The sequence below is a fragment of the Oncorhynchus tshawytscha genome, linkage group LG11, assembly GCF_018296145.1.
Source record: "Oncorhynchus tshawytscha isolate Ot180627B linkage group LG11, Otsh_v2.0, whole genome shotgun sequence".
Lineage (NCBI taxonomy): Eukaryota > Metazoa > Chordata > Actinopteri > Salmoniformes > Salmonidae > Oncorhynchus > Oncorhynchus tshawytscha.
The window spans coordinates 7,172,631-7,194,921 of NC_056439.1; the positions used below are offsets into that span (position 1 = coordinate 7,172,631).

Sequence of the window (22,291 nt, forward strand, 5' to 3'; positions counted from 1 at the left end):
ATTTCTATTTCAATCATTTCCATCTGAATATGGCCCTGGTTGCAGTGTTTCTTCTTAACCATTAGGTGGCGCCACATGGCTTATGTACTTGTGCATATCAAATTTGTATTCTTGGGTAACCAAATCAATAATGTGTGCACCATTGCACCCTATAATTAATATTTCTGTATTATATATTATATGGTAGAGGACAACATTTATTGGATCATTTTGATAGGTTCGTTTTGGGTGATTTGATTCTGAAACCAAGCAATGTACACCTACATTTCAAACAAAGTTTCATTTATTATCATATATGACATTTTATACAGAATGACTGATATGATTTTTTTTAAACAATATTTTACATGATTCAAGTACACATGATTATGATTCAAATACACGATTCATACTTAAATATATGGTATGTAACAGAAATATAAAAGCATTGCCATTCATTCTTTGTTCTGTGTTATTATGATAGACTTCCACGCTGTCCATATAGTTCTGTATATTGACCGTCTTTCCTTCCTTACTCATCCATGCATTAAATGTTACACACGCATAAGATCCATTGAAAAAAAGATCAAGAAATAACCCACTATATGAAAGTGTTTCTTTATTAATGCAACGTGGATGTCTAAAGTCATGAACGTTATCTGTATTTTAAACATGTTCTATACATATCAATAACATTAAACCCTAAAGCAGTGGAAGCGATATTGGTCTAAACAGAAGATGGAATTATCATGTTTTTGAGTTTACATTACAGTTGACTAACTGTTGGTATGCATAAACATTGCATTCGCGAGAGAAAACAAATTGACAATGATGAAATTGGCTTAGAGAAATTAACAAAAAGTGAAAGGGGTTACAGTAATACATGGAAAATCTTTTAACAAAGATAATCCATTATTTTAGTTGTCAATATAGTATATATATATATATATTTTTTTTTTGTTGCGCGCCAGGAACATGGTTGGAGAATCCTGTGATAGGGATAGGGTTTGCCAGTCAAAGGGCAAGCCCCATACAGCAACGGTAAGGTAACAATTCTGAAGCAACTAAATAGTTTGACATTTTTTATGATCGATCTTATAGTGGAGAAGAAACATATAGATTTTTTTTTTTACAGTGTAGAACTATCGATTATTCTGAGAATATCATTCACATGCTATTTTGCTTTTGGTCAATATAAAATCTTAAACCCCTTATTCTGTTCAGTTGATCACAAGTGAGAAAAAAAAACAGGATGTTATTCAGATATATATGTTACTGTTTGCTCTATTAGACAGAGAAAACAAGCAAACAAATAACGTATAAAAAATAGATATTTATATCCCTATATGATTCTGAAGCATACAAACTGTATCAAACATGGAAAACTGATCATTTGTACAGAGTTCACAACCCCTTTATATATATTTTCACTTCACGTCTGCTTCTACCTCTGCATTGTTTGGGGTTTTAGTCTTGATTTCTGTATAGGACTTTGTCACATCTGCTGATGTTAAAGGGGCTTTATAAATACATTTGATTAAAAGGGGTTGAAAAAGTGTGTCCCTACATCACACCTGTCGACCATTTTAACTATTTACACTTGTCATGTTCCTCAGCTGATTTGCGTACAGAATAAGTGGAGCACAGTGTATATAACTTTTACCGGAATAAAAATGGTATTGTTACATTTTCAACCATAAAATTGTTGTAGCATTAGGTACAATAGATTTGCTCAACTGGATTCACCTTAATATTATATGTCAAACAAGTTTGAAAATATGGGTTGGGTTTAAGAAACAGAAGATACATTAGAAATACTACATTATATTTACTTCACAAAATTGTCCCAAACAAAACCACCCTCGTCATATTACTACCATTTTCTCTTCATTTACACTTTTACCTTTCCAAACTTTGCAAGTCCATACAAACATGTAACAGTTATAAGCCCAATCAGAACTGTACAAATTCCAGATTTTGATTTGAGAACAAAAACCTTTTGGGTTTTGCAAATTAAGCAATTGTAATATAAATACAACTGAAAACTAATTTACAAAAATCAAGAAAAACACTTCCGCTTGATCCACGCAATCCTCAGACACTCTTATAGCAAGGACCTGTGCAAATTGATCGCGATTTACTGGAGTTCGGTAAACTCTGTGAAAGCTGAGGTGCTGCTCTTTAATCTACCTGTTGGTGGATCCAACCATGTTCCTCATGCCTCGATATTTCTTGCATCTGTTGAACCTCTCTTCCATTTCTCTGCCAGGTTCCACTTTCTGGTTAGGACCTGCAGGACCTTTTCCAGAGCTCCACTTCATACAGCCATCAAAGTTTTTAATGGATGGACAGATGATACCTGACATATTCAAATCTATTCTCTAATCATATCACATAGTCCTCTGGATTGGAGTAACCAGACGTGGTCCCCTACTCTCCGACATGGGCGTGATTACAATTGCCTGTTTGTCAGTCAACGACAGATTTAAACCAATGGAAGCTCTCGGATGTGGTCATGTGACGTGGAGAGAAACCCATCCCATTGGGCAGTAGCATCGTGAATCAATCCCTCATCGACAGGTCCGTCTGCCCTGCTCAAAGTTCACAAATTATCATTTGCAGGTTGTGCTCGGGCATTTGGAATCAATCAATCAAGTCAATCTAGTTTTCTACTGCTCCTCCCAATGGAAGCCCCCATTGACAACGGGAGGATCAAATGATTGTGTGTACTGTATGTGTGTGTTTGAGAGAGAAGGTGTGTTTGTGTTTCCAGGAGGTTGGGGTTGAAGAGGGGCCTTCAGATGGAGATGGGACACATGATGATCTTGTCTTCCAGCATGACGCTGGTTACCAGGAAGAAGATGTAGAGTAAAAACATGAGGCCTCCCAGCACCTTGCTCATCTTCCACTTGCAGGAGGCGATGGAGATGATGACGAAGAGCAACATGAGGAAGAGGAGCACGATGGCGCAGAACAGGCCGTTGCTGCTCACCTGCACCGCCTTGAAGTCATTGACCAGGCCGTAGATGAGCCAAGGGAACGGCAGGCTGCAAGGGTAGCCGGAGAAACAGAGGAATCACATGTACTGTCTAGAGTGGACTATATGGTGGTATAGTGAAATCATAGTTGCAGTTGAGCCTTGACTTCTAGGTTGACATTTTTTGCCATGCAAAAAAGAGTATAGATCTGGGCAAAACTACTCTCACACTGCAAATGTGCAGCGATAGAGCTTGCCTGAGAAAACATTTTTAAAAATGACTCATTCATGCAAACAGCATTTTAAATGTGCTTTTGGACCGACTTACCCCACGGTAATGTCAAATATGTTGGAGCCCACAGAGCTGGACACAGCCATGTCACCAAGGCCTTTCCGGGCTACAATGACACTGGTGATTAGATCAGGGATTGATGTACCAGCTGCTAATATGGTCAATCCCATGATCTCCTCTGTAATCCAGAAGGTCTCTCCAACCTGAGAGTAAAAATGGGTTAACTACATTGTTCAAACAAAGACAAAGTATCAGATCTGGCGTTATGACGTCTGGCGATAGGCACGGCGGGAACTCAATCGATTGACTGGATCTTGTTTGGATTGGTTGGCTCTTGATTATGTGTCGTGGTCACACACAGACTGATACGCTTCCACCATAATCAAAAGGCCATAGGTGAGGTGAGGTAATGATTGACACCACACCCTATGCTTTGATTGGCTCAGAATGAAAGTGACATGTGTCAGGGAGGGGCTTACCTGATGAGCCCACCACACCATGAGGTAGGAGAAGGCAGCAATCCAACAGATGGAACCAATGAAAGTTATGGGGAAGAATTTTGTGGAAGTCTGCAAAAAAGAAAGAAAGGTTGTCCTTTTTTAAAGCGTCATAGACTTTCACAAATCAATCAACCAACCGTAGCTACACCCCAAATGTTAATGTAGTCTGAGGAGCAGCTCCACTTGCCTCTCTCCTGACATCCGGCAGAGAGAGCCACAGGGGGAAGACGATGGGGAGGATAAGGAGATACGTTATTCGTTTGCGGTTCGTCTCCGGCCACTCCAAACTCAGAGGAGCATCCTCATCTTCCTCCTCCTCCGCCTACCAAACAGAGGGGGGTTACTCTCTTAAACATGTGGTGTGTCAGTTACTCTCTTAAACATGTGTGTGTGTCAGTTACTCTCTTAAACATGTGTGTGTGTCAGTTACTCTCTTAAACATGTGTGTGTGTCAGTTACTCTCTTAAACATGTGTGTGTGTCAGTTACTCTCTTAAACATCATGTCTTAAACTGATTTTGGTCAGTTACTCTCTTAAACATTTGTGTCAGTTACTCTCTTAAACATGTGTGTGTGTCAGTTACTCTCTTAAACATGTGTGTGTGTCAGTTACTCTCTTAAACATGTGTGTGTGTCAGTTACTCTCTTAAACATGTGTGTGTGTCAGTTACTCTCTTAAACATCATGTCACTGATTTTGGAGGTATTTGGTAGACAAAGCCTACCGGTCCTACGTCGCCGTTTGCAGGCGAAGTGACTTCCACTGTGACGTTGGAACTGTTCGGGATGTTTTTGTCTGCTTAGACAGACAGACAGACAGACAGACAGACAGACAGACAGACAGACAGACAGACAGACAGACAGACAGACAGACAGACAGACAGACAGACAGACAGACAGACAGACAGACAGACAGACAGACAGACAGACAGACAGACAGACAGACAGACAGACAGACAGACAGACAGACAGACAGACAGACAGACAGACAGACAGACAGACAGAGAGAGAGAGAGACACAGACAGACAGAGAGAGAGAGAGAGAGACAGACAGACAGAGAGAGAGAGAGAGAGAGAGAGAGACAGAGAGAGACAGAGAGAGAGGCCAGGAGTTAGACTTGAAGGAGAGACGGTGAGAGTCACTGGAGGATGTAATATAATATATATTATGTATATACAGTATATTTAAGCAATAAGGCCTGAGGGAATGTGGTATATGGCCAATATACCACAGCTAAGGGCTGTTCTTAAGCACGACGCAACACGGAGTGCCTGGACACAGCCCTTAGCCATGGTATATTGACCATATACCACAAACCCCAGATGTGCCTTATTGATATTATAAACTGGTTACAAATGTAGTTAGAACAGTAAAAATATATGTTTTGTCATACCCATGGTATACGGTCTCTTATACCATGGCTTTCAGGCAATCAACATTCAGGGCTGGAACCACCCAGTTTTTAATATAGTATATAACACGTATAAAGTATTTGAACACATTTAACATTTACGTACATTTGAAATGTAAAGCTCACCTGCGACACCGTTGGGTTTTTCCCCATCCCCGCCATCTTGACATTTCTGTTTGGCCATCTTGTGGAGAATGGAGGCCTTCTCTTTGAATCGCCCTGAAACGCAATCGTTGCTGCATAGAGTCAGTGATAAACCCTAACGATATGAAACCTAGCTACGGATTCCCCACTAATGGAAACGTAAAACATTACAAATATTTGACTTTGTTTCCATTAATGAGAAATTATGAAAACATGTCTAATACAGAAACATATTGAAACAAATATATCAAATAGAAATATTGGAAGTGTGTCTATATGGAAGGTGTGACAAAAAAAACCCGTTGTTTTACCCCCCAGTCCCTCACCCTCACTGAGAGGGTCCAGGGTGTGGATCATGAGCTGGAAAATGCTATTCCTCATCAGGGTGTTGTGGAGGGAGGCTGATGAGCCTCCTCTCTGGAGACGGGGCTTGGCCTGCAGTAGAGACCAAGGGCATAGGCTGCTTTAACGTCTCTATACCAGATGATAGTCTATAGATTCAATACTAGATCATCTGTAGCTTTAATGCATCGCTCTAATCTATAGCTTCAATACTAGATCATCTATAGCTTTAATGCATCGCTCTAATCTATAGCTTCAATACTAGATCATCTATAGCTTTAATGCATCGCTCTAATCTATAGCTTCAATACTAGATCATCTATAGCTTTAATGCATCGCTCTAATCTATAGCTTCAATACTAGATCATCTATAGCTTTAATGCATCGCTCTAATCTATAGCTTCAATACTAGATCATCTATAGCTTTAATGCATCGCTCTAATCTATAGCTTCAATACTAGATCATCTATTGCTTTAATGCATCGCTCTAATCTATAGCTTCAATACTAGATCATCTATTGCTTTAATGCATCGCTCTAATCTATAGCTTCAATACTAGATCATCTATTGCTTTAATACATAGCTCTAATCTATAGCTTCAATACTAGATCATCTATAGCTTCAATACTAGATATTCTATAGCTTCTATACAAAGCTTTAATCTACAGCTTCATAACATAGCTCTAATCTAAAACTGCAGGGGTGGAGTCAATTTGGTTTTCAATTCAGTCAAGTGAAGTGAAATTCAATGTATGAATTGAGTTTCGATTTTACTTTCCTGGATTGACCCCAACCGTGAGCTCACAATGCATATGTGTCTTTGGTACACGGTGGTGTAACAATGAGGCAGTTGAACAAAGTGGTATGCACAGTGAATACACAGTGGTGTAACAATGAGACAGTTGAACAACGTGGTATGCACAGTGAATACACAGTGGTGTAACAATGAGACAGTTGAACAAAGTGGTATGCACAGTGAATACACAGTGGTGTAACAATGAGACAGTTGAACAAAGTGGTATGCACAGTGAATACACAGTGGTGTAACAATGAGACAGTTGAACAAAGTGGTATGCACAGTGAATACACAGTGGTGTAACAATGAGACAGTTGAACAAAGTGGTATGCACAGTGAATACACAGTGCGACGTGTCAAGTGCGTGAGTGTCAATAATGCAGTGCCTTGTAGTGCAAACCAGCGGCATATATTTAGAGTTCATATATTTAGAGAGTTCATATATTTAGAGAGTTCATATATTTAGAGTTAGGTCAACTTTTGTTCTAATACTGGGCTTTCACTTACATAGCATTGTTTAAATATTGCCCATGTAATGTTAATGGGGAGCTAACATGGCTGTTATAGAATGTTGCTGTGTCATGTAAATGCATCATAATGCTCCTAGACATTCAGTTTTATAATATTTTGGGGGGAAATATTCCCCAAGTAAATCATTTGTTAGTGGGGAGCCAACATGGCTGCCATGTTGAATGTTGAAGTGTTGTGTAACTGTGTCATAATGCAGAAACGGTTTTGGGCCAACACTCTGAATACATGGGTATTTAGAGTGGTCCACAAATGGTCCACATTTGTGGACCATTACATTTCATTGTATTCATGCAACATTGCTGTCTATGACAACGTGCTTTGTGTGCTGAATAAGAACACTGGATATTCAGTATTGTCAACATGACACATATAAATGCAGATGAAGATGCCACGACAGAACATAAACGTACCGTCAACTTGTTTTCGTCGTCACCCGTGGTTGCCTTCAAAGGGAAGAGGTAAAGAGAAAGACGTGCATGTATGAAGTCACACGAAATCGCTCTTAAACAGAAAACATAATCTGCCAGGAAATGCTAGTTATTGACAAGACGGTGTGGCCTAATGAATGAAATAGAAGCAGCCGTCATGATAAATTATCAGGATATCAAACGGTCAATTAGGTAAGCCGGTTTCAAAATGACCCATAGAGAATGTACAGGTTGTAATGCAGCTGGGAATACTTGGCAGCTGGGAAGACATAAAGCTTGTAAAACCTACAGATGCAGCTCCTCTAATCTAAAGCCAACAGTTCTTCAGAGGACATATACATTACAGTTGTGGAGACAGAATCCCGTCTTACACAACCGTTTGAGAGAGAAATTAAATTGAGAAAGCATACTGCTTTTTTTGTTTGGAATGTAAGGTACAGTATGATACCAAAGCAAGCAGTAGGTCTCCCTTTTTAATTCATTTGGAGAAAAAAAATGTGAAAAACATTGCCATCATGTGGTGTTGCATGTAGGCCAGTGACATAATTTTCTTTTTAAATGTAATCCATTTTAAATTCAGGCTGTAACACAACAAAATGTGGGGAAAAGTCAAGGGGTTTGAATACTTTATGAAGGCACTGTAAATCAATGATATGAAATGAGTGAATAACTTCACTGAAACCCTGCGCAAAGACGACAAAACTATGCAACACCTCAGCAACTTGCTGTGGTCAGACACAGTGTTATACTATAGCTAACTGTGTATCTTCACACCACAAAACAAGCGAATGGGAATACATGACAATCATAATATTTATTTCCTTTAAAAATGGAAGAAGGAAGATCTTGAATATAGGAACTAAAAGTATTGAGTTACAGGAGCAATTTGACTAAGCAGACATAGGCCAAGCGTTAGCCATACTGTAGTTAGCTATTGTATGATTCAATAAAACAATTCTAGACTGTGATTACCAATAAAAGAAATACAGAATTTCAACTATTTCTTCAATTAGCAGAGTTGAAAACCCTGAACAGCCCTGCTATTTGCCTACCAGAAAATGGGATAACAATTACACAACCAGTTTGTATCAATGTAGACCGAGTCATGTCGCCTAGTTAAGGATTTCATTGGGGTTAGGAGGATCCATCCAGAGCCACTAGTAGCTGTCTCTCAAAGTGTTAGCGGATGAGCGTTAGCCATGTGAGCACCCAAACTTAGGCCTTTCCAGTAAGGCAGGCTAAGGCCCTGTGCTGTGTTTGATTCCCGGCGGTTGGCTGTTGCCTAATGCTCACATGGCCCTAACGGGTCATACAGGTTATTTATTAGGCATTGAGCCTAATAACCTGCAGAGCATCTGCTGCCGGAGCTTAGGGTTAGGAATGGATGGATTGGCAAGATGGAGAACTGCTGGAGGTTTGCATCGTGGCCTGGCTTACTGTGGGAGGCATTTAGTCTAGCAGTTTAAGAACATTGGGCCAGTAACCGAAAGGCCCCTGGTTCGGATCGCCAAGCCGACTAGGTGAAAAATCTGCCGGTGTGCCCTTGAGCAAGGCAATTAACTTGTTGCCCCTGTAAGTCGCTCTGGATAAGGGCGCCTGCTAAATGACTAAAATGTCAAATGTACAGACATGGTACCTTTTATCCCCTCTGAAACCACCGCCAAAACACCGCCACACGGTCACATTTTCAACCTGTCCCGTTCTCACCACACTGACCAGTTTGCTTAACAGTTGGTCTGCTGTGTGTAATGTGGTCTGAAATGGACGCCATTATCGTCCCTAGCACACAAGCATTTCACTGCACCTTTTATACCTGCTGTGAACTGTGTACGCGATGAATGCGTTTGATTTTGGGATTTGACGTCGACAGGACATAAACACGGACCGTGTAGAAATAGAATCTTAACAGAACTCCCACCTAGGTCAGGAAGGGAGTGGGTTTGGAGAATACTATAGGTTTTTGGCATAGCCACAAATGGGGTAGAAACAAATGGGGTCGACACGATACAAATGTAGCAATAATACTTTACAAATCCATCTTTGTTCAACTGAAAAGTAATTGGCCTTATACTGGCTATAGCTTATAGCATGAACCCTTTACTGCAGTGGGCTAAATTAGGGTCACAATGTGTTTCTTGGTAGTCTTAAACAAATCTACTTTGAAACAAATGTATACAACTCACACACATGGTTATGGACTTAAAAAAGAAGACACCTGTCCCATGTCAGATATAGAGTTGAAATGTATTCCGTTTTGGGTTTGCATCCCAACATTACACTTTATAGGCATCACAGAAGACTTAAATATAACAAAACCATTTGACATAAAAACACTGGATTTTCTGTGTTGAATTTATTTTTTATTTTTTTAATGTTGATTAATTATGAAATTATGAAACATTTTAACATTCCAACGAGGCCACTGGAGGGCGATTTGGTAATTTGACTGCAGGAAAGGGATTTATTAAAGGTCAAATAATGATTTGACAAATTCTGTAGGCCTATCAAGAAATTCATTTTGAGGTGAATTATGTATGACTCTACATATAAAAACAAGTACCAAAAAGAACACAGGAGCACAGGATGAACTGTGATTCCTATCATTATAATAGAACATCATCAAATTGATAGTTATTAACTCTTGCCAAAATGATAGAGGCATAGATGTCTCTAGGTACAGAATCTGGGATTGAGTAAACAATGCACTAATGGGTGATCCATTTGATCCACAAACAGGGTAATTGAAGTTAATTAAAGTTAATTGATTAATAGGGATCTTAACATTCACTGCCATTGTTTTTATATCAAGTAGCTTGGGCACCCTAACTCCCTTTAAACCTCTACAATAACGATGGAAATACTTTTTTAAAAGTTACTTTAAGTACTATTTTCCACAAAGTGTTTTTGCTGTAGAAGCGCAATCAAACACTAGACATGTCCTCATAGCTAAAACAATATTTACCAAAAATGCTGGGGAATGGCTTGGAGAGGGAATTTGCAGGGTTTTCATACTCTCCATACATAAACATACAAGCAAACACACAAACTGGACATGCATACATACACACACTGTACTAAAACAAATATCTGGACGAGAAAATCAACATATATATCAAAGGCATATTTGTTTTACTTCTTTCAGTGCCTCAATAACAGGAAATAGCTATGCCTGGAATTCAATCAAACTTGCACTGCAGAAGGTAACTGCACCATTGGAAAGTGCATGTTAGGGAAGGAAAGGGAAAGGGGGATACCTAAGTCAGTTGTACAACTGAACGCATTCGACTGAAATGTGTCTTCCACATCTCTGAGTCAGAGAGGTGCGGGCGGCTGCCTTAATCGACATCCACGTCTTCGGCACCCGGGGAACAGTGGGTTAACTGCCTTGTTATGTAATGCGGTTAATTAAAGTGTAATTAATTCAAACTGCCAAACAAAATTATCTTTAAGATCTTTATAAGGAACACGTGACGCTTTTCGAAATAACAATTATTCACAGTATACTGTAGCCGTAAATGCCATATAGCTGACAGCCAGCCAGCCAGGGCTTTCTGCGAAGCCGGGAGTTTCTGCAAGTATCCTTGCAAGGCAGAAGTCAATTGTGTCCACCTGACCCGCCAAGCTCCGAGACTTAGAGAGGACTAATCCACAGAGATAACCGTATTTAGAACAGTAATTTCAACCCCTTCATGTTAACTCTCATAACAACCTTCACATGTCACGATGTTGTGACGTTTGATTCGAACCTCACACTTTTATTACACTTATTCTGTATTGGGTTGAATAATGGTTGTTACTTGGGTGGTGTTACAACCCTTAAGGACCCCGGTGTCCATTGGATATAGAAGATATTGGATATAGAATACAATGTTAAGTGTGTTACCGGTACCCTTTCTTCATGGGAAAGAAGTTAACTCAATAACAATACAAGTACACTTTTAGTTACAATTAATAATAAAGACTGGAGCATAACCCTATTTCTGAAACAATGAAACACAGTGTAGCTGATTGGTCAGTTGTGGCCCTGGGGTTTAGCGCAGGAAGTGAACCCTCGCAATTAAGGGAAACATTACAATAAAGCAGGGCTCTCCAACCCTTCTCCTGGAAAGCTGTAGGTTTTCGTTCCAACCCCAGTTGTAACTAACCTGATTCAGCTTATCAACCAGGTAATTATTAGAATCAGGTGCGCTTGATTAGGGTTCAAGTGAAAGTCTACAGGACGGTAGCTCTCCAGGAACAGGGTTTGGAGGGCCCTGTACTAATGATTATGGAAGCATGGACATTTACAAAAATGGTCCACAATCATTTACATGTCATTGAGAGGCGTGATTGAAAGGAAAAATGTTGATGGAAATACGTGAACACTGGTGGTTGCTTTCTATCTAAAACATCAGTGAGAATTTTGCCCTGCAAAATAAGCATGCAGTCTTCTTGTCTCTTGCAACAACAACAAATTGCAGGCAAACACTCCCTAGTGCAGTCAGACCATGCTAGTCAATAGCTCTTACACATGAGTTCCAATGTCCATACTAGCATACTATTTAGAATGCATTCCCAATACGTTGCTTCATTCACTAGTACTATACGCTAGTGTATTATACTGAACAAAAATATAAAACGGAACATGCCACAATTTCAACAATTTTACAGTTCATATAAGGAAATCAGTCAATTGAAATAAATTCATTAGGCCCTAATCTATGGATTTCACATGACTAGGAATACAGATATGCATCTGTTGGTCACCGATACCTTTTAAAATAAGTAGGGGTGTGGATCAGAAAACCAGTCAGTACGGGGTGTGATCACCATTTACCTCATGCAGTGTAACACATCTCCTTCACATGGAGTTGATCAGGCTGTTTTTATTTAACTAGGCAAGTCAGTTAAGAACAAATTCTTATTTACAATGACGGCCTAGGAACAGTGGGTTAACTGCCTTGTTCAGGGGCAGAATGACACATTTTTATCTTGTCAGCTCAAGAATTTGATCTAGCAACCTTTTGGTTACTGGCCCAATGCTCTAACCACTAGGCTACCTGCCGCCCCTGTTTGATTGTGGTCTGTAGAATGTTGTCCCACTTCTCTTCAATGGCTGTGTGAAGTTGCTGGATATTGGCGTGAACTTTGAAACACGCTGTCATACACGTCGATCCAGAGCATCCAAAACATGCTCAATGGGTGACATGTCTGGTGAGTATGCAGGCCATGGAAGAACTAGGCCATTTTTAGCTTATAGATCCTTGCGACATGGGGCTGTGCATTATCATGCTGACACGTGTTGATGGCCGCAGATGAATGGCACGACAATGGACCTTAGGATCTCGTCACGGTATCTCTGTGCATTCAATTGCCATCGATAAAATGCAATTGTATTCATTGTCCATAGTTTATTCCTGCCCATAACCATAACTCCACTTTGTTCACAACATTGACATCAGCAAACCGTTCGCCCACACAACACCATACATGTAGTCTCCGGTTGTGATGCCAGTTGGACGTACTGCCAAATTCTTTAGAACAACATTGGATGCAGTTTTTGGTAGAGAAATTAACATTACGTTTTCCGGCAACAGCTCTGCTCGAACATTCCGGCAGTCAGCATGCCAATTACACGCTCCCTCAAGACATTGTGTGAAAAAGCTACACATTGTACTGGTCTTTTATTGTCCAGAGCACAAGGTGCACCTGTGTAATGATCATGCTGTTTATTAATCAGCTTCTTGATATGCCCTACCTGTCAGGTGAATGGATTAGCTTGGCAAAAGAGAAATGCTCACTAACAGGGATGTGCACAACATTTTTGAGAAATAAGCTTTTTGTGCATATGGAACATTTTGGGGATATTTTATTTCAGCTCATGAAACATGAGACCAACTTTACATATTGCGTTTACATTTTTGTTCAGTGTGAATATATAGAGGATGTAGAGAAACCTAATGTGGAAAATATCCTCTACTGTTCATTGTTCATTCTTTGAGTCACTGTAGGCTTCTGTGTTTTTAGTTAGTCAGCTTTAGTCAGTCAGCTGCAGCAGGTTGGTCACATCATGCCCAGGCCCCGATTCCCGATAGCGATGGAACTAATGCTGCGTTCATAACCAAGTGGGAAGGACGTCATTTCAAGTTGTGAAGTCATAAATGCAGTTGGATGCATCATGCATTCACGAGCTTTGAACTTTGTCAAGAAACGTTGGTTGGCTAATGGCCAACAAGCTGTGTCAACCATAAACTATAACTACAGATATCATGCTTATAAACAAATTATAGTGTTCCAAAACCATGTTAATAGATTGTTTAAAAAAAAAAAAAAAGTTGTTACATTTAACTGCCGAAAATGCTGTTATTGAAAATGCTGTTATTTCCTTGGTAGGGGACGTCAAAGGTCAGCATGTAGCATGAGTTGGCACTCAGCGATGATAGACAAGTTTCCCACTACTAATTACGAGTTGGAGGGGCATTTAATAGAATATCCCGTCATATGTGGTAAATACCCGCTTTCCACGTAGATAGAATGCAGCATTAAGCTTAGGAGTGTTTTAACGGTGCATCTTGCCTATAGCAGCTGAATATCATATGCGTTTCACAAAATGTTCAGTGTTGTTGGTTCATGTATCGATACTGATAGGATCGAACGAAATGCAGCACCGCTGTCGGATCAGCTTTTGCCTTCCAAGTCTTACTTTAACAGTAGAATTATTCCACAATATATATCACTTATGGCTGCAAATATTGGGGCACATTATTTGAATGCTAACCCTATAATAATACACTATATCACAAATGAGGTATTGCGCACATGTGACACAACATTAAATATATTGAGGCAATTACATACAGTAGCCTAGAATTAGCGACAAAAAAAAAAAATCTGATTGAACATGAAATTGATTTCAGTATGGTTTAAATATATCGGTCTATACTGTACTTATATTTTAATGCAGTCATCTTGTTTTTCATTTAAGAATATTTGTATCTCTTGCTTGTTTGTAACAATTGCAAAAACATTGGCCAATTTGTAGCTTCGTTATCGGCTGGTCACAGAAGTTATCTGTGAAGTTACCGGCTGGTCACAGAAGTTATCTGTGATCTGTGAAGTTACCGGCTGGTCACAGAAGTTATCTGTGAAGTTACCGGCTGGTCACAGAAGTTATCTGTGAAGTTACCGGCTGGTCACAGAAGTTATCTGTGAAGTTACCGGCTGGTCACAGAAGTTATCTGTGAAGTTACCGGCTGGTCACAGAAGTTATCTGTGAAGTTACCGGCTGGTCACAGAAGTTATCTGTGATCTGTGAAGTTACCGGCTGGTCACAGAAGTTATCTGTGATCTGTGAAGTTACCGGCTGGTCACAGAAGTTATCTGTGATCTGTGAAGTTACCGGCTGGTCACAGAAGTTATATGTGATCTGTGAAGTTACCTGCTGGTTGCAGAAGATTCAGATAGGCGCCAACATCTTGATGCTATGTTTAGTGGAGATCTTCTGTGTATAAAATAACTATAAAGTAACGCAGAAGGGCAATTAAGCATCTAACGACACAATTGGCTGTTGTACGAGTGGTCTGGAGGCAGTTGGTAAATAACAAACGTTTTCAAGTGCAACTTTACTAACGATGGTTTTGGAAAACAGCTCGGAGCTTTAACGAAGCTCCTTCGAGGGTTCTAACAATGAACTTAGTCTTGAGATGCTTTTGGGAAACGGGGCCCAGGAGTCTGTTGCTTTATATTTGCTGTCGTCACAAATGGTAATCAGTTAAGGGTTTAAGAAGGATTGGAGTCTTAGAATAATCAAGTAGGGTGAGTTCTTCCTGACTTCCAACGTCTTACATATTTATACATATCTCTCTACATATATATGGTTTGGGTTAAAAGCACAGACTTTACTCTGAATGACAAAACAATAAACACAATTGGTTAACATTTTTTTTTTTTTTACTTTTCCTAGTGTTGAGTGAGTTTTGATCTCCACACCAGCAGTAGCACCTGGCTAAAATTAGCTGTGGTAAATGGATTGGAGGATTTGCAGAGGGATTACTTAAGAACTACAGACATATGAGGGCAAGCAAGTCGTACATCATGTGCTGGCTGGTTAAAAGAAATCCCTGAGGAGTCAGACCAGTACAAGGATGAGAGACTTCCTGTGAACAGGGCAGTTTTCCCCGAAGGACGGAATACAAACAAGAGTTTTTATATCCCCTTGATGATAGAAATAGTAACCACCTCTTCAAGTCGGGTTGAATAATGGCACTTGCATCTCAACGTTAAGATCCGAGGTGTAAACTGAACATACCACACATCAAATAACCACTGATCAGATACTTGCACGTTATGTAAAGATGTAAGAGCAAGGTTTGCTGCCACCCACTAAATGTTGCTGTCACTACAACATTGGTCCGTATTTTTAGGAGAAAAAAATGGCTCGTAACTTAGTTACCATTAATGAATTTAACTAGGTATTTTTAAAGTACTGCTTGCTGGAATCATTATATCAAACCTCATTGCTAGATATTTCTTTGCAATATCTAGTGTCTCAATGTGGTGTGACGATGATAATAATTTGTACATATGGATATTATTGTCTTCTAAATGCCAAATACAGGCCTATAATCTAGTCCAAATTGAACAGTAGTATTAAAGTATAAACCCCTGAAGACCTGAATTGGGATGCAATACAGGTTAAAAAAAAAAGCTACAGGTAAAGCCCTAACAATCACAGCCAACATCCAGCTAGGGTTCACCTGGGCTCCGTAAGAGTGTGACTCTGAGTATATAACATCTGAGAGCAATGAATCAGACTCCAACTGAAGACAAAGACAAGAACACAGCAGGTCGGACACATGTAGGAGATATGTCACAACAGTAGAGTTTTGAATGATAATGATGCAGTTTATTTTTGTATTTAAAAAAAAATGTATTCGATCTATATCTACGCACATCAATTTATTCGCTGTGGCTTTTGGGGTCGGACCCTAAATGTTTTATCCCACGGAAATGTATGTACAGCCTCCTTAAAGTCTCAATCCTCAAATCTGTTGTTTTCTTACATTAGGACCAGCATTTCTGGAAAAATACTAGCTAGCCGATCTTGATAATAAAGTACACGTGGGAGTTTTAAGAAAACGGCGAGTGCTCAAGCTACTTTAGCCTACTGTCTTTATCTCAACTCTGGTCATGAAGAGATGTTGATTGAATACAGCTGTTGTGAAGTCGGTTCAAGGGGACACACTGTGCAGTGCACATTGTCGGGCCTATCCACCTCAAACGTGTCGATCCTTTGAAGAAATGTGGCCACACAAAGCTACCCTCTGGGGCCATGTTGATAATAGGAATTGGAATCTCCAAACATTGAGACCTCGTCAGAGCAACCACCCTCCCCCATTTGCAGCCCCTTACAGATATTGACAATTCCTGGTATAACTCGACAGCTGGTTGGTTCCAATGTTTAAGACTCCCTCAGATAACCACAGACCACTGAATTCAGTAAACCAGTTAATGTGTAACTGATTTCCTATAGGTCGAAGTTAATGACAAAGTTCATAAATGGTGTGTAATTACAGTATCCATCATCAAGAAGATTAAAAAGTCTACATATTTATTACTTAAATGGCATATACATTTCCTAAAAATTGGCTGTGTAAATGTGTTGTTGTGTATGTTTAAAACGTTTAAGGGAAAACTAGATTTGCGTAAAGTTGGTTGACTGACTACTGCGAGGGCTGTATGTATGGTGAGCCAGCTTTGCAAAGGGCTCAGAGGCCTGTTATTTAATATGGGAGTGGATGGAAGACTCCATGGAGCGACCTGCTTGGTGGTTTGACTTAGTCAGCACGAATAGGGAGGGACATCTCTGTGAGGCCATGCACAGGTGACATGCAGCTAAACCCCATGTTAATCCCTGGGCAGGCAGAGGTTTGGCGTCTGTCCGTTTACCTGGCCCTCAGGACGACTTTTAAATACCCTTTCCTTACGCTGCACGCATGCAGCCTCCTGCCAAAAGCAAAAGGAACGTGAGTTAAGGATACATCTGGGGAGGAAAAGGTGGCGGCAAAACTCACCTTAGGAGCGGCCTCCACCTCATCCACTTGATTCTGGCCCAATTTACTCTTTATGAAGGTCTCTACATTTGCGTTGAACTTCATAAATGTCACATAACTCAAGTAGCACATCAGCAAGGCGATACTTTCCCACAGAAAGATCTGGTTATCCAAAAAAAACAGGATGAGCATCAACAGACCAATGATGTAGAAGGAGACGTCTCTAAAGAGGGGCCACCAGGTCAGCTGGAGAACCTCCTTGGAGAACAATGCGCACATCCCGATGACAAACAGGATGTTGAACACGGCCGAACCCACAATGGTTCCTATGCCCACGTTGCTGTGGGAGATGAACACCCCGATGACGGAAGTGAAAAGCTCCGGGGCAGAACCCCCGGCCGCCATGAAGGTTGCCCCGGCAACGTCGTCCGAGATTTGAAGTTTCTCTGTGATCACAGTTAGGGCCGGGACAAAGAACTCGTCGCACACAATGGCTAAGGCGATGAACATGTACAACATCCCAAACATGTGCAGACCTACAGCCCCCTGCCTTCTCTCCTCCAGGTTGAAGAGATCCGTGGGGTAGTCCCCCTGGTTCATCTCATCCATGGAAGACTTCATGGCCACGGGCATGTCCTCCATCATAGAGACGTTGTGGCCTCCCTGGTGCTTGGTGGTGAGCAGTGTTCTGCGGGGGGCCGACTGCAGTAGGTCTCCCCCGGACATAGCAGCGGGGGAGGAGGAAAGTAGATCACCTCCATTTCCAGCGAGCCCAGTAGAAGAAGTAGTCCACTGGAAGGCACCCAATGAGAAGACTGTGCTGAGAGTCACAATGCTGAGGACGAAAGCTAGAATCCTTATGGGCCTCAATTTTCTCCGGACGTGGAGGTAGTGATGCCTTCTGCTCAGGGGGAAGGAGTCCTTCTGGGGCCCCATGTCAGCACCTGGGAGCATCAATTCCATCGCTGTTGCATAGGTGGAGGCTGAGGCTCAGGCTGGCTGTGAGGCTGATCTGGCTGGTTTAGCACGAGCGCTTGCCTTACGGTGTCGAGGAGAGCATAGTCCTCTAAACACAACAACCGACTGGCTCCTGATGTTCTCCAGGGTCTGGGGCATGTAAAGGTTTCCTCATATTAGTGTCTGGAAAACACAAATGGGGAAGCGAGAGGATTATTACAAGGTCAATCATCACATCACATCTGTAGAAATATCAATAGGCCCAATCAATAGGCCCAATGTGAAGCTTAGTTCACTAAGTTATAGGCCGAGATTTATATACACTGAGTGTACCAAACATTTTGAGCAGCTGCTGTTTCCATGACTGACCAGGTGAAATCTGTGATCCCTTGTTGATGTAACTTGTTAAATCCACTTCAATCAGTGTAGATGAAGGCGTGGAGACAGGTTAAAGAAGGATTTTTAAGCCTTGAGACAATTGAGAGGTATGGTAGTCGGTGTCAACAACTGCAATGCTCAACAGTTTCTTGTGTATCAAGAGTGGTCCACAACCCAAAGGACATCCAGCCAACTTGAAACAACTTGTGGGAAGCATTGGAGTCAACATTGGCCAGCATCCCTGTGGGATGCTTTCGACACCTTGTAGAGTCCATGCCCCGACTAATTTAGTCTGTTCTGAGGGCCAAAGGGGTATGGGGGTGCAATGCAATATTGGGTAGGTGCTCTTAATGTTTTGTACACTCAGTGTACAAGCCCTGTGTATCAACATTTACTGTACGCCTACCAGGAACCAATAAGCTATAGGCCTTCTTTCTTTGAGGGCTGCTTAAATAAAACTTTTCTCAAGCCGCTCACAGACCAGGGCTTGAAAAAAACTGCGATAGATCACTATTTTCTGTCTAATCTAATGTATATCCTCTAGTTGGTGTGTTTGTACATTGGCATAACCATAAATGAAATACAGCTGTGTTAACTTATAGATGAATCCTACCCCGCTACCTCTAGTACTTGTAAAACCGCTGACTTTCAAAGTCCTGTCCAGTCCTGTTGAAAATCAAATCTCAGCAGCTCTATCGCTGAATGGCAATCTCACATAAATCCATATCATTGCTTAATTAAACATAATAGATATGTTTTCGAGATTGATTTTGAAAGATGAATACTTTGCCCGAATACTATACATTCAGTTGACTTGATTATAATTTGATTTCTCCATGTACCTGCATCAACCAAGCTTAGCCTAGGCTATTATGATTATCAAAACCCTGCAAAGGTATCTCGAAAACCTGTCCAACATCTTTAAAACGTGCGTCTATTCGTGTGGTTATGACAGAGCAGACATCTATAAGCAGAAGCCGTGTGTCAGGTGAGGTGATAGGTGATAGATGCTTAGAATTGATAAACCAATTAGGCTAATTTAAAACCTCCAAGATTACAGTTCACATTTCTTTACTGGCAATTTCCTCCAACGCTAAGACTCAAAAGGAATGTAAAACATTGTAAATAGAAAATATATCATTAGATCAACAATGAGCCCTGTTCTCTTGCATAGTTGCAAGAACACAGACCAGAGCCAATCAACTAATCACCTAGTCCACCTTGCCAAACCACCATCCAAACCAATGCAATATCAAACACAAAACACAAAACAGTGTGCAGCAATTTAAATAGAAGTACTAATTTACCACACTTGCAGTCTCCTGTTGGAAGCTGTACAGAAGAAAATAAGGTAGGTGGCGAAGAATTTGCCAGTAAAGCCAATCCTGAGTGACAAGTTCCTTTAGGCTCCGACTGTAGACTGAATAGCTCATGTAAATCTGCTCTAAAATTTCCTTAGCACCGAAGGGGTGGAGATTACAGAAACTAACAGTCAATCCTATGGTGAGGTGACTCCTCCCCCTCTACCTTGTGTACCTGCCTACCAGCCACGTGACAGGAATCAACCTTACCTAAGGTCTTCTTCTGTCTTTATTTGACTTGAGGGGAAAACGTGAGATCATGTTGCTTGAAAGACCAGAACCCAACCCTATTGATAGGCCTTATCCTACCAGGCCGTCGTATTGTAGCCTGGCCTCAGAGACTAGCCGCAACATAGTCAACGTGAATCTATGACTCTCAAATTAGTGTGACATGTTACGTGTGGAATGGTTACATAAGACAGTTTGTGTAGTGTACTAACCAAAAGAGCTCTACCAGTAGGTTGATACACATATTAAATTACATGTACAGTGGGGCAAAAAAGTATTTAGTCGGCCACCAATTGTGCAAGTTCTCCCACTTAAAAAGGAGAGAGGCCTGTAATTTTCATCATAGGTACACTTCAACTATGACAGACAAAATGAGGGAAAAAAATCCAGAAAATCACATTGTAGGATTTTTAATGAATTTATTTGCAAATTATGGTGGAAAATAAATATTTGGTCAATAACACAAGTTTATCTCAATACTTTGTTATATACCCCTTGTTGGCAATGACAGAGGTCAAATGTTTTCTGTAAGTCTTCACAAGGTTTTCACACACTGTTGCCGGTATTTTGGCCCATTCCTCCATGCAGATCTCCTCTAGAGCAGTGATGTTTTGGGGCTGTTGCTGGGCAACACGGACTTTCAACTCCCTCCAAAGATTTTCTATGGGGTTGAGATCTGGAGACTGGCTAGGCCACTCCAGGACCTTGAAATGTTTCTTACGAAGCCACTACTTCGTTGCCCGGGCGGTGTGTTTGGGATCATTGTCATGCTGAAAGACCCAGCCACGTTTCATCTTCAATGCCCTTGGAAGGAGGTTTTCACTAAAAATCTCACGATACATGGCCCCATTCATTCTTTCCTTTACATGGATCAGTCGTCCTGGTCCCTTTGCAGAAAAACAGCCCCAAAGCATGATCTTTCCACCCCCATGCTTCACAGTAGGTATGGTGTTCTTTGGATGCAACTCAGCATTCTTTGTCCTCCAAACACGATGAGTTGAGTTTTTACCAAAAAGTTCTATTTTCGTTTCATCTGACCATATGACATTCTCCCAATCTTCTTCTGGATCATCCAAATGCTCTCTAGCAAACTTCATACGTGCCTGGACATGTACTGGCTTAAACAGGGGGACACGTCTGGCACTGCAGGATTTGAGTCCCTGGCGACGTAGTGTGTTACTGATGGTAGGCTTTGTTACTTTGGTCCCAGCTCTCTGCAGGTCAGTCACTAGGTCCCCACGTGTGGTTCTGGGATTTTTGCTCATCGTTCTTGTGATCATTTTGACCCCACGGGGTGAGATCTTGCGTGGAGCCCCTCATTAATACAGGCAATGAGTGGAGGACAGAGGAGCCTCTTAAAGAAGAAGTTACAGGTCTGTGAGAGCCAGAAATCTTGCTTGTTTGTAGATGACCAAATACTTATTTTCCACCATAATTTGCAAATAAATTCATAAAACATCCTACAATGTGATTTTCTGGATTTTTTTTCTCATTTTGTCTGTCATAGTTGAAGTGTACCTATGATGACAATTTACAGGCCTCTCTCATCTTTTTAAGTGGGAGAACTTGCACAATTGGTGGCTGACTAAATAATTTTTTGCCCCACTGTATGTGCACACCTGCTCGTCAAACATCTCATTCCAAAATCATGGGAATTAATATGGAGTTGGTCCCCCCTTGCTACTATAACAGCCTCCACTCTTCTGGGAAGGCTTTCCACTACATGTTGGAACATTGTGACAGGGACTTGCTTCCATTCAGCGACAAGAGCATTAGTGAGGTCGGCACAGATATTGGGCGATTAGGCCTGGCTCACAGTCTGCGATACAATTCATCCTGAAGGTGTTCAATGAGGTTGAGGTCAGGGCTCTGTACAGGCCAGTCAAGTTCTTCCACACCAATCTCGACAAACCATTTCTGAATGGATCTCGCTTTGT

At 40.9% G+C, this 22,291-nt stretch overlaps 1 protein-coding gene across 8 annotated transcripts; it reads right to left on the reverse strand.

Moving 5' to 3' along the window:
- Nucleotides 1-271: 271 nt before the first annotated feature.
- LOC112262397 (sodium/potassium/calcium exchanger 2-like) lies at nt 272-20,214 on the reverse strand. 8 transcript variants are annotated; one of them, XM_042329725.1, is made up of 11 exons: nt 20,073-20,214; nt 17,452-18,570; nt 16,135-16,197; nt 7,382-7,414; nt 5,629-5,737; nt 5,285-5,377; nt 4,472-4,542; nt 3,936-4,070; nt 3,728-3,817; nt 3,285-3,451; nt 272-3,026 (listed from the first exon to the last, which is right to left on the reverse strand). In XM_042329725.1, exons 2-11 carry the CDS (start codon nt 18,391-18,393, stop codon nt 2,777-2,779), a joined length of 1,953 nt encoding a protein of 650 aa, XP_042185659.1. In that variant the 5' UTR covers nt 18,394-18,570; nt 20,073-20,214; the 3' UTR covers nt 272-2,776. The 8 variants fall into 8 exon arrangements, with proteins under 8 accessions (XP_042185659.1, XP_042185658.1, XP_042185657.1 ...); XM_042329724.1 differs by having other exon boundaries at nt 4,472-4,545; XM_042329723.1 differs by having other exon boundaries at nt 5,614-5,737.
- Nucleotides 20,215-22,291: the final 2,077 nt, after the last annotated feature.